A 12,103-nucleotide genomic window follows, 5' to 3' on the forward strand; every position below is an offset into this window, starting at 1 on the left:
TTTATCTCCAAAATGGTTCTCTTTTCATGCTGTCCTGTCCTCCCACCCAAACATAAGTCTAAGCGGTCTCCAAAGAAAGGGCCAGTATAGCTCCCTTCCATGTCTCTGCCCCAAGGACTGTTCGGGGTCTGCCTCAAGGAGGTGTACACAGCCCTCGCAAAGCACATTCAGCAGACACCACACGCTTCTCTCACCCATCTTCACAACTCCCCTTCACGGGTTCTGAAGTTGGTCGGCATTGGCTCAGCCCCTTGGTTTCGGCTCAAAGAACACTAAAGGTGTGAGCAGTTTACACAGATTTTATTTTTCACCCATTGAGCACAGGAAAGTCTGGGCAGGCAGAGGTGACACAACCACTTCCCCTGGTTCACAGACAGACCATTAGACTTGGCTGGTAAAGGACAGGGATCCTATTCCTACCACATTGCTATGGGGTTATCACAATAACACGTTGTTCTCTTGATTATATTTACACCATGGATTGTGGAGAGGGTACATTGCTTACACTAAAAATATATACTTTGGAATCTCTAAAACAAAAATATCTCTATCTTTACACGAGACCTGCTAGAAAGAACATAAGAAACAAGGGAAATGTACCAGCACCTCAAGTTGTCCCCTCCCATGGGAAGGTTGCTCTGCTCACCACCTGACACCACTAGCTTGGGAGGGCGACCATGTCTAACCAATCAGACAGACAGACACAGATAAACAAGAGGGAGGCTTATCATCTTGGAGGAGTGAATGTGGGATAGAGGAGTGGAACGGAGGACTTTGGCCTCTTCTGCAAAAGGAGTAATTGCACATTCAGTTTGGTACTTCTGCTTCCAACATTATTGCATGTGTGAAAAACCTGCATGTTGGAGTCAAGTGCAAACCCGCTAAGAGAAGCCCAAGCTCTGCTGATTTCTGCTGGGCTGAGAAAAGTGCCGTGGGTGGGTTTTATCTCTCTCAGGAAATATTAATGCCATCAGCTAGAAGAAAGAAGTTCTGTATTCTCCGGTGCTCAAAGTGGGTTAGGTTTAAGAAAAATGCCCATCTTCTTCTTTTCACAAGGATCAGAAACCATTCCATTCCCTTTGCACACAGAATCTCCTAAAAGAATGATGCCTATGGATGAATCATTCCACTCTCTGAATTTTCCTATTGAAAAGACTCACATAAGACTCCTTTCCTCTTTTTATGTTTCAAGCAGTGATATAGTTACTTCATACCTCTTTTGGTTATGAAAATTAGCCTCCTTTTTGGTAAAGAAATGTTAAGTCAACTGCCTATTTTGTATAATTAATGTAAGGGTCTAAGGGCACCAAGAATCATAAAGAATAGATTTGGTAGAAAAATCACTTCTATTTGGTTTTAGAATGTCTTTTTCTCTTTACTCTGAAATACAGATGAGCCTGACGGCTTGAGAATCCTTAGTCCCTCATTCTAAATAAGGAAAATAACTGTAAAGTCCCCTTTGCGAGAAGCTCCAGAACTGTTCAAGCTCCTCACATCTCTCACCACCCCTAAGCGTTGGTGGGTTTTCAGGACCTCTAACCAAGAACTTCTTCCCTCTGAGGAGAACTTGAAAGACTGAGGAAAAGGCAGAAAGGAGAGGAAAGGGTGCTTGAAAAAGCTGAGTCAGTAAAAAGAGGTGTTGTCTTGGATGATGACTTATTGGACCAGCCAGAGCCTGTAGGAAGGATTTCCACCTTATGGGAGGCCTGACAGCTATGATCAAAAGAAAGTCAGAAAGGTTGAGAACATTCAATACAGGGCTTCTTAATATCCTACCAGGATGTGGCTTGGGAACCTGAGAAGTCCAAGAAAAATGCAGTAACAAACTAGCAAAGACTGCTTATAGTCCCAAGAGGAAGTGCTAATTCTCTTGCAAAAGAAGAAATTTAGAGAAGCTGTTAAAGTAGCAGAGAGAACAAACTGAATAGTACTTCTGATGCTAGTTAAATGGAAAACCAGGGGACCCAAGGTCAAGCCTTCTCCTATACTTCAAGAAAAGGTGGAGACTCAGAACATGGAAATTGAAATTGATGTAGAAAATGCAGGGAGAATTGCTGACTCCTCTACCAAGAGAGAATCTGGAGAGTTGAGTAGGTAGAAAATAAAGTAGAACTGGGAGTTGTCTATTTTGGATGACGGAAACCACAAATGCCTAGAACCAGAGACTTTTTGAAGGGTCACGGTGGTCACAGCCCGAGATGTTAACCAAGTCTGAGACTTAGCATATACCAGATTTTTATTAAACATTTATGACTAATTTAAAAGCCAATCGCATCCCAGAGAAATGGCAGATATTCACAATGTCATTTGGAAGTATATGGTTCACTATCCTTGTAACCTAATAGCAAGTTTATAAGAATGAGACAAGGATAGCAATGGTATGTGGTAAAGACCAGATCTCCTGATAATCCCATCATCACAAGTTTGAAATAATATATAGCCACAAAGAGCTAGCCTGCATTTTATGCAACCAAACATATTTGACAACTTCAGCATATTTCTGCTGGTTTTCACCTTCTCTCGACCAACCCCTCCCTAAATGTAATGGGCTAGGAAGTAACCCACCCTCCTAGCAATACCAGTTCTCCCCACTAGAACCAAGATTCCAACAATCATCACTTTTTTAAATCCCTGCCCCCGCTCCCTTCCTACCTCTGTACTACCAGCCCATTGGGGCATTGGCCTGCCATCACTCAACTATTCCTAAAATCATAAAAGAGGTGGACTACTCCTCTTGACCAAGCAAACCTGGGCATGGAAATCACCTAAATACCTGCTATGCTTCCCACCCCTAAATCAGTTTCTCCTTAATGTTGAACTTAAACACCTTTTTCCATAGACTAAGCAGCCTGTATTTGTTTCAAGCTATTCTATTAGAGAAGTCTAAGCGGGGAACCTAGATGGGAGAATGATCATATTTTTTGATGTCCCCATAGCTTAGGTGCAAAGGCCGTTTAATAGCAGCAGTGAAATCTTATGGATACACTTTGTCAATAAACATGCATGCATATGCACGTACATACACACACAGTGCTGCTGCTTCACCTCTACTCCCACACACAGCCCAGCTTGGCTCTGCCACCACAGTCGCCAGCCACAGACTTGAGTATAGAAGCAGCCAGGGCTGGTTTTGAGTGTTTGGTGGGAGCTGGGAAGGGGGAGAGAGTAAGACTAGGAAATGATTCCTATTACCGAGATATACTAGAAATGAGGCTGGCTATTGTCTGGGAAAAATCGAATGGCCTAAAAAGATTGGCACAGCCTTTGAAAGCGGCTAACATTCCTAAGGCGCAGTAACCTAGGAGGGTCTGGCTCAGGAAGGACTCAGAAGGACACACGTGCTTCTGTAACCGTACTGCACAGAGGAAACAAAGACAGGTTCCCTACTCTCAAGAAGCCTAGAATACACAAGGCGTCATAAGACATCAGTGCATTAGGAAAAAGATTTTTCTAAGTGACATTGCCACCTAGTTTTGATGCACGATGGGCTCTTCCCTATTACATTATTACAGCCACGCTGAGGCAGGGACATAGGTGAAGCAGTCACCAATCTCCCTGCACAAAGGTGGCAGGAGAAGATGGGAGGGGCAAGATGGAGGAAGAAAGCATGGGCGTTCTCAGGAAACAAAGGTGAAAAAGGAGGTAAGCTCAAGGAAGCAGCCTGAGAGGGACAGGAAAAGCTAGCAAGAAAGCTTTTCCCATTGAAAGGTTGCCTTCTGATTTTTCTAGGTTGGGTAGGTAAATGGGTACAATTATTACATTTATCCTAAAGTGACAAAAGGTGACGCTTTGGTTCACAAAGATTTTAATGCTCATATAAAAAGAAAAATGCCTGTTCCTATCTGCACCATATAAAAGGAAGCTGAAGCTGTCCCTAAAACAGCCTTGTGAGTAGAAATCAGACAAACCAGGAATAATACCCACAATTCAAAGGAATATCATTTTAACATTATTTGAAAGCAGCATGACATTCAGCCAATAGGCCATACATACTGCTTGTTTACAGCAAGCATCCGTTCTGAGTGGATGGTATCCATCCTGTACCAGTTGTTAAATATTTTGAAAATCATCTGTGTTTTAAAATAATTGTGGCTCTAAGAGAAGTGAAATATGAAAGAAATACAGAATTCCTTTGATATCAGAAGTCTTTAGAGTAAGCCTAGAATAGACTAATATAAGAGTACGGAATGGAAAATTCAGTAAAGTTCTTGTAACTAACTCTTCACCTGTGAAAGAAGAGCATACTGGAGGAATGTCCCACTATCCAGAGAGTTTCCAGGATGGAAAACTAATACGATCATATTCCCTGACATGCTCACTAGTCACATTCTGTGCACAAAGGAAGGGAAGGTCTATACATACTGGAGCCCAAACCCTTGATATTCAATGCAACAGAGAAGAGAAAAACTATAAATATAGTTGTATACTAAATATCAAAATTAATTTCACCACTTAAAGTTCATTTCTCAGTTTGGCTTTTTACATCTAAGAGCCAGAATATTTGTTGACCAATAGAAATCCATGATGAAGAAACCACATGGCTGAAGGTGGCTTTGGTCCATTGAGTTGATGATGATGGTTTGCTACTAAGGCAGCTAAGGAGACATTACGTAAGCACTTGGATCTCTCCAGGTATGGAATCAAATGTGTCTTCGAGAGCAGCAAGCCATGGATGTTTCCACACCATGGCCAATAAAAACACCTTATCTCCCTTTCTACTCACAAACAACTATTATCAAACCTTTCTCAGATATCTAGAAAGCGAACTATGACAAATTTTCAGCCTAGGAAGTCCTTCCTGGTGTCTAAACTAATTCCTTCTGTAACAATTTAAATTCATTTTCTTACTCTATCCTCGATGAAACTAAGAGAAGCTTCCCATCCTCACTTATCATTATTGACTTTTGCCTGAGTCTTTTCCCGTCTAAGCTAAACAACACCAATGTCCCTCCTCTTGGCCCTTTCATCATCCAAGGTTCTTGCTGAGTTATGCAGACTGCTGCTAAGGAACAATGAAGATGCACCCAGGTCAGCGGCATCTTCTGGCTGCGGTCGTGGGCACTGCCAATGCCCAGGTTGCTGACTCTCCTCGTAGCAGACCTTCCTAACAGCCTCTGGGTCTGACCAGCATCCCCCAGAGCAGGTAATCCACCCAAGGCCCACAGATACTATGGGACTGGAGAGCCTTCCCTTTTCTCTCTGCTCCTACTGCCCTATCCCGTCCTTCAGGAAGAGGGACCTCATTGAAGGACTCCTCAGTGGCAGAATGGATCCATATGGCTTGGCAGGTCAGCAGAGAGTTTCAGAGAAAATGTCTGGAAAATGGGAGGCTGGGTCTTCAATGGTGGCAGTTCTGAAGAGAAAGAGAAGGAAGAGGAGAAGTACCAGCGGGAGGTGGTCTTCTGCTTCCACATTCACATCTGGTGACTGGCTGCTGGTATGAGGATGGCTGGATGCCCTTCAGTGCACACCATGAATAACTGAATGCCGCGGCATGGCTTTTACACGACCAAGAACAGGGTCAGACTTGGTCTTGCTTCTTCTCCCAGAGGTTCGCCATCTTCTCTGTAACCAGAATTTCCCTGAGGCACCTCACAGCTCAAATCTTCCTTCCCAGCAAAGACTTTTAGTTGAAGAGACTGAATAAAAGTGTTACAATTAGACAAAAAGAGAACACATGATTCATTCCTGCTTTTAACACAATACTTTGAAGATGTCACCACAATTTGGATCTGGTTATATTTTAAGTTCATTTACAAGTAGACTAGTTCTCAACTAAAAATAACCATGTGCCTTATACATTTCGACAGCTGCCTGGATTTTCCTCTGAAGGAAACAAGATTCTATATTTCACTCACATTCAGCATAGATTTATTTTAACCCATTCGATGAAGAAATAACCCACCACTACCACCCACTGGTGGCTGTGACTTTTCATAGGACTTCAGTTTCTCCTCAGACCAGCCTTATGAGTGAGGCAGGATTGTTCCCATTTTCCTGCTGAATAAACTGAGAGCCAGAAACAGTGGCCTGCAGGTTATACATGGAATTAATAACTAAATTAGGTCTCTAACTTCTAGCCTACTGTTTTTTTTTTAACTAAAAAAGTTGCCTTTAATAACACCTAAGATTTTACCTACAATTGTCTGCCTACTTAAACTTAAATGGTGTTTGAAATAATTATTCAATTTGGGTGCATAGTCTACTTCAATGCAAGCAAATATGCCTCAAGTCCTTCCATTTTCTTCATTAACCTGATTAACACTGCTATGCTATTGGCAAATGATGTATAGAATTTTGTTTCCAAAATAAGAAAATAGTTACGACTCAATATTTCAAAATCTTTACTTGGCAATAATTTTTATTATGGAATTGTCTTAATACTATGAACACTATCTGAATATTTTAGCAATTTCTCAGTTTGTGTGGTTGCAGTTACCAGAAAGATGCTCTATAGATTTTGAAATGGAAACTAGAAAGAAGATGAAGGGAACTAAATAGATAGAGCAAATTTTTATATCCCAAAATAATTCCATCCTGACTTTGGATCTGTGTAAATGGGCAGTTCAAAAAAGCACATCTGTTCAAATAGTTAGAAAACATTTTTTACTTTTCTTGAGTTTATAGTTATTCTCGTGGGGATAGCAGCAGTCTTGGAAGTGATATTTATTAGACAGATTCAATTTTACAGCTAAAATATCTTCTACTTTCAACATGATTACTATTTTTTTAAAAGCAGAAATAAATAAAAATCAGCAATTATAGTTCTCTTTACCTCTGTTCCTTTGAATTTCCAGAATTCATACTGAGAGCTTTCCACACTGTTGTTTTAGGCATTTCATCAGATATATTAATCTCAGAGGGGTCACATCTGAAATCAATACTCAGGACAGTAAATGTCAAACATTCCATCAAAATATATATCTCAGTCTGTAATGACCACCACCCACCGAAAGGGAAAAGATTATGTCTGAGGGAGCTCAGCTAACAGCTCTCAGGAAAGCTAGGAACCTGACAGTTGGAATATAGAGGCAAGGTGACCCATGAGGCAATGCGGAGAGCTGACTGAGGTGCCAGATGGCAGCCAGCCCCGCCCCCACTATTCTGCACTCCTTGGAGGAGTTCCTCCAGGGGTGCCGATGGCAGCGCTGTGAGGCCAGCAGTGGTGGCATCAGGAGCTCCCACTTACTGAGTGTGTGTCAGGCATGGCACTAAGCACTCTTCATTTTCTCACTTACATAGCCAAATGCTTCCCATTTGTAGTTTATGAAGGACTTTTATCATATATTATCTTAACTATCACGGCCTCAGCGAATATTAACATCTTCATTTAAAGGTGCAGAAACCAAAGCTCCTAGGGCTAAGAAACCTTTGAAGGTCAAACACCAGTAAGTGGAGAATCAAGAATCCAGTCCTTGGTCCCCTAGAACCCCAGAGCACTCTGAAGTTTTCTACAAGCCAGACTGTCTCCTTTCAAAAGGGCAGTGGAGGAGGCAGCATCCCAGTGGAGGAGGAACATTGCTCCTACTCTGCCACCAGAGAATTCAAAGCCTATGGCTCCTTGCAGAACAACCTGTAGAGAGTTTATTAAGACCCAAAGATTCCAATGCTTTGGGATCAGTTAAAATAAAAAGTCAAACTCATAGTAACAGAAAGTAGAATGGTGGCTACCAGAGGCTGTGTGGGTGGGTGGGGCACAGGTGGGGGAAAGGGGAGAGATACTGATCAAAGAGTACAAACTTGCAGTTATAAGATAAAGAAATTCTGATGATCTATGTACAGCATGACCATAGTTAATAATCATGTATTATACACTTGAAATTTGCTAAGAAAGTCGATCTCAAGTGTTCTCACTGCAAACACAAAAAAGGAATGGTAACTATAAGAGGGGACAGATATGTTATTAGTGTAAGTGTAGTAATCATTTCATGATGTATACATATAACAGAACACCACGTTGTACACCTTAAATATATACTATTTTTGTCAAAAATAAACAAATCAAAAATTTTTTAAGATAAAAAAACTTTCCTCATTTCCCCTCCATATAAAATATAAACGATAATCAATTCAATTCAATGATTCAGCAATAAATTATCCAGTATCCAGATGACCCAGATCTCCTCTCTTCCTTTTCCGCCCCGTCTCAACCTTTGGGCTTCTTTCTGCTTGTGTATGTCTCTCTTCCATAGAGGAAACAAAAGCCAGTAATAAAACCACAAATGGACCAACTTAGCTTCCTGTGACTTGTGGAGAGCAACAGCTTCAGTAGGGAAAGGGAATAAAATTACGGCAGAAGTAAGGAATTTTTAAGATACCAGTTTGGTCCTCCTTGGCTCCTAGGACTGTGGATGCCATGAGCCAAGCTGGAACAGGCTGTCTTTGCTCATCCCCAAAGGCTTGCCGAAGCTTGGGAATTTCATGCCTACCAGGCTAAGAACTCTCTGGAAATGAAGATCATATCCTATACATCTTAGGAAGGTGGCAAAGAAAGGCAGAAAGAACACTGCTTTGAGGAATACAAAGGCTAGGGTTTGAGTCTTAACCTTTCTTCTTAGCAGCATTGTGACCTTGGGCAAATTACATAAAACCCTCCATGCCTTGGTTTCCTTGCTGCATGAATGTAGATAATGAGACTTATGTCAGAGAGTTAGTGTAAAGATTAAATGACAGTACATAGCAAACCTTCTAGCAGACTCCTGGCACAGAGAAGGCACTCAGTACCTGGGCTCCCTCACACTGTTCTTGTGATTTCCAGCACCTGGTCGAGTGCCTGATACATGGCAGGTAGCTACTCAGAAAACCCTGACAGGAAAAGGTGTTTTCACAGGTTGGAACTGGGAGGCTGAGTGTTGGCTTTTTATACCAGCAGCTGCTTGTGTGACATCCCCTCCCCCAACAAAGCCAGGACATTTATAGAATACCCAAAACAGTAAACCCCTTGGTGTTTAGGGAGTTTTTACCTGAAACTGTTGTTCTTTCCAGGACTACTTAGTAACTTCCTGCTTTCTAAGGAGAACTTGTCTCCTCCCATTTCTAATATTTTCTCAGCCTCCTGGAAGAAAAAAAGACATTATAATATCTTGGACCAAGTAAAACCGTGAGTCTACACCAGCGCATTTTCTATCACTACAGTTTCTACCTAATTTTTCTCACATTTATTATAAAAGAGTGCAATTATGTTCTTTCATAGATTTGACTCATCACAAAAAGAAAGGCAACCAGATATTTGTATACGGAATAGTATTTTTTTAAAAAAGAGCCTGAATTTGAATAAGCCCTAGATCCAACTACCAATTTACTAGAAATATAGGGAAAAGAAGAACATATTAAATGACACCAAGGGATACATTTAGTAAAATCTAAATGGTGGGAAACCTTACGGTTCAAAGACCCAGTGTATGCAACCAAAAGAAAAAGAGATAGAAGGGGAAGCCCAAGGAGATTTAAGAAGCATATCAACCAATTGTAATATATGGACCTTATTTGGATCTTATTTCAAACTGATTGTTAAAAATAATAGTGAGTCACCAATGTCACCACAATAAATTTAATAAAAAATAAATAAAAATAATAGTAAGTCATCTGGGGAAATATGAATAATGACCGTTCTTTCTACTTTTGCATATGTTTGAAATGTTCTATGATAAAATGTTTTATCAAAAAATAATCTCATTAATTAAAAAAAAGAATTAGAGAGAAAATATGTACAAATATGGTTGAAGTAGTATAATTAATAATAAAACCAAAAACAACTATAAGTTTTAAAAAAGGAAGAATGTTTAAATTGAGATAATAATACTATAGAATATTATGCAACCATTAAAACAACATATATGATTACCCTATAGACATATAGAAACATGAAAGTGTCTTATGAAATCAAGTTGAGGATAAAAAATCAGAATATATTTATATATAACAACACACAAAAATATACAATTATTATGGTTATATGAAACTGTATTAAGAATTTAAATAGAACATTTTAAAAACTGAACAGAATGTTAGATGCTGATGTGAAGATTTGGGATAAAGTCTATTTTTTTCTTTTATTTCATTTAGTTTTTAACATAATTATATCATTTTAAACTTTAGAAATTTTGAAAAATAAGAAATATAATGTTTACCAGCCACCTTGAACTTAACATCCAAAAGAGATCCCTTGATTTTTCCTCCCCAAACTGCTGTTCCTAGGTCTTCCCCATCTTAATAAATAGCATGGCCATTCATCCATTTGTTCACTCCAAAAATCTGTCGTCCTTGATTCCTCTCTTTCACCCATGCTACTATACATTGGCAAAACTTATCAGCTCTGTATTCCAAATAAGTCCCAAACCAAGCCACTTTCACCACCTCTCCCTTAGCCTAAGCTACCGTCACTTCTTGCCTGAACTATTGCCACAGATTTCTAACTAGTCTCCTGGCTACTTCTCTCCCATTTCCAGCCTCACTGGTTTTCTTGATGATCCTCAAGGACACCAAGCTAATTCCTTTGCATTCACTGTTCCCATGGCCTGGAATGCTCCTACTCCTAGATATTCTCATGACTTGCACTTTACTTTAGTGAGGTTTCTGCTGAAATGTCTCCTTCAAGGAGTCATCCTTGATCACCCTAAAAAAAGCAACTCCCATATCCCCTTACTGTCTTCTTAAACCATATCACTACCTAACGTTTTATAAATATTTATAAAATGTTACTACCTAACGTAAATAAATATTTGTGTGCGCATATATGTAATTTTAAAATTTTGTTTGTGTTTTTGGATGTCTAAAAGCTTCACATTTTATGCAGTGAATTCTATCAATCTTCACTTTAAAGTTTTCCTCCATTGCTTTTGTGCCTATAATTGTTAAAGCTTATTTAATAACACAAAACAGATAGACCAATGGAACAGAATTGGGAGCCCAGAAATAAACTCATGCATATACGGTCAACTAATATTTGACAAGGGAGCCAAGATCATGCAATAGAGAAAGGACAATCTCTTCAATAAATGCTGCTGGGAAAACTGGATAGTCACATGCAGAAGAATGAAACTGGACCCCTCTCTTACACCACTCACAAAAATTAACTTGAAATGCATTAAATACTTAAATGTGAGACCTGAAACAGTAAAATACCTAGAAGAAAACATAGGGAAAAATCTCTTTGACATTGGTCTTGGCAATGATTTTTGGATTTGACACCAAAAGCACAAGCAACAGAAACAAAAGTAAATAAGCACGACTACATCAAAGAAAAAGCTTCTACACAGCAAAAGAAATGATCAACAAAATGAAAAAGCAATCTACGGAATGGGAAAAAATATTTGTAAACCACATAACCTAATAAGGAGTTAATGTCCAAAATATACAAAGAACATATACAACACAATAGCAAAATGATGATGATGATGATGATAATGATGATAATCCAATTAAAAAATAGGCAAAGGCCCTTCTTTTTCCTAAGAAGACATATAAATGGGCAACAGGTATATGAAAAAACATTCAATATGATCAATCATAAGGAAAATACAAATCGAAACTACAATGAGATATCACCTCACATCTGTTAGGATGGCAAAAGACAAGAGGTAAGTGTTAGTGAAGATGGGAAAAAAGGGAACTCTCGTGCACTGTTGGTGGGAAGGTAGATCGGTACAGCCACTATGAAAAAAAGTATGGAGATTCCTCAAAAAATTACAAAGAGAATTATTGCATGATCCATACATAAACATGATCCATACATATACATAACCAAAGGAAATGAAATCACTATCTCAAAGGGATATCTGCACCCTATGTTCATCGCAGCACTATTTACAATAGCCAAAACATGGAAACAACCTAAATGTCCATCAATAGATGGATGGATAAAGAAAAGGTTACACACATATACACACACACAAATATTGTTCAGCCATATAAAAAGGAAATCCTGCCATTTCCAACAACATGAATGAATCCCGAGGGCATTATGCTAAGTGAAAGAAGTCAGACAAATACTGTATAATATCACTAATATGTGGAATCTAAAAAAACTGAAGTCATAGAAAGAATAAATTGGTGTTTGCAGGGCTGGTGGGGGGAAATAAGTGAAGATAGTCAAAGGGTGCAC

General features: G+C 39.4%; 1 protein-coding gene across 1 annotated transcript in view; it reads right to left on the reverse strand.

The window, feature by feature from the left end:
• Positions 1–281: 281 nt before the first annotated feature.
• SLC4A8 (solute carrier family 4 member 8) overlaps positions 282–12,103 on the reverse strand; it is a 69,065-nt gene continuing 57,243 nt past the window's right edge. The window contains 3 exon segments of the mRNA XM_023524544.1: positions 282–5,639; positions 6,776–6,871; positions 8,964–9,055. Of these exon segments, the coding sequence (XP_023380312.1) occupies positions 5,627–5,639; positions 6,776–6,871; positions 8,964–9,055 (201 nt within the window). The 3' untranslated portion in view covers positions 282–5,626.

Source organism: Pteropus vampyrus, unplaced genomic scaffold, assembly GCF_000151845.1.
Source record: "Pteropus vampyrus isolate Shadow unplaced genomic scaffold, Pvam_2.0 Scaffold471, whole genome shotgun sequence".
In the NCBI taxonomy this organism is placed as follows: Eukaryota; Metazoa; Chordata; class Mammalia; order Chiroptera; family Pteropodidae; genus Pteropus; species Pteropus vampyrus.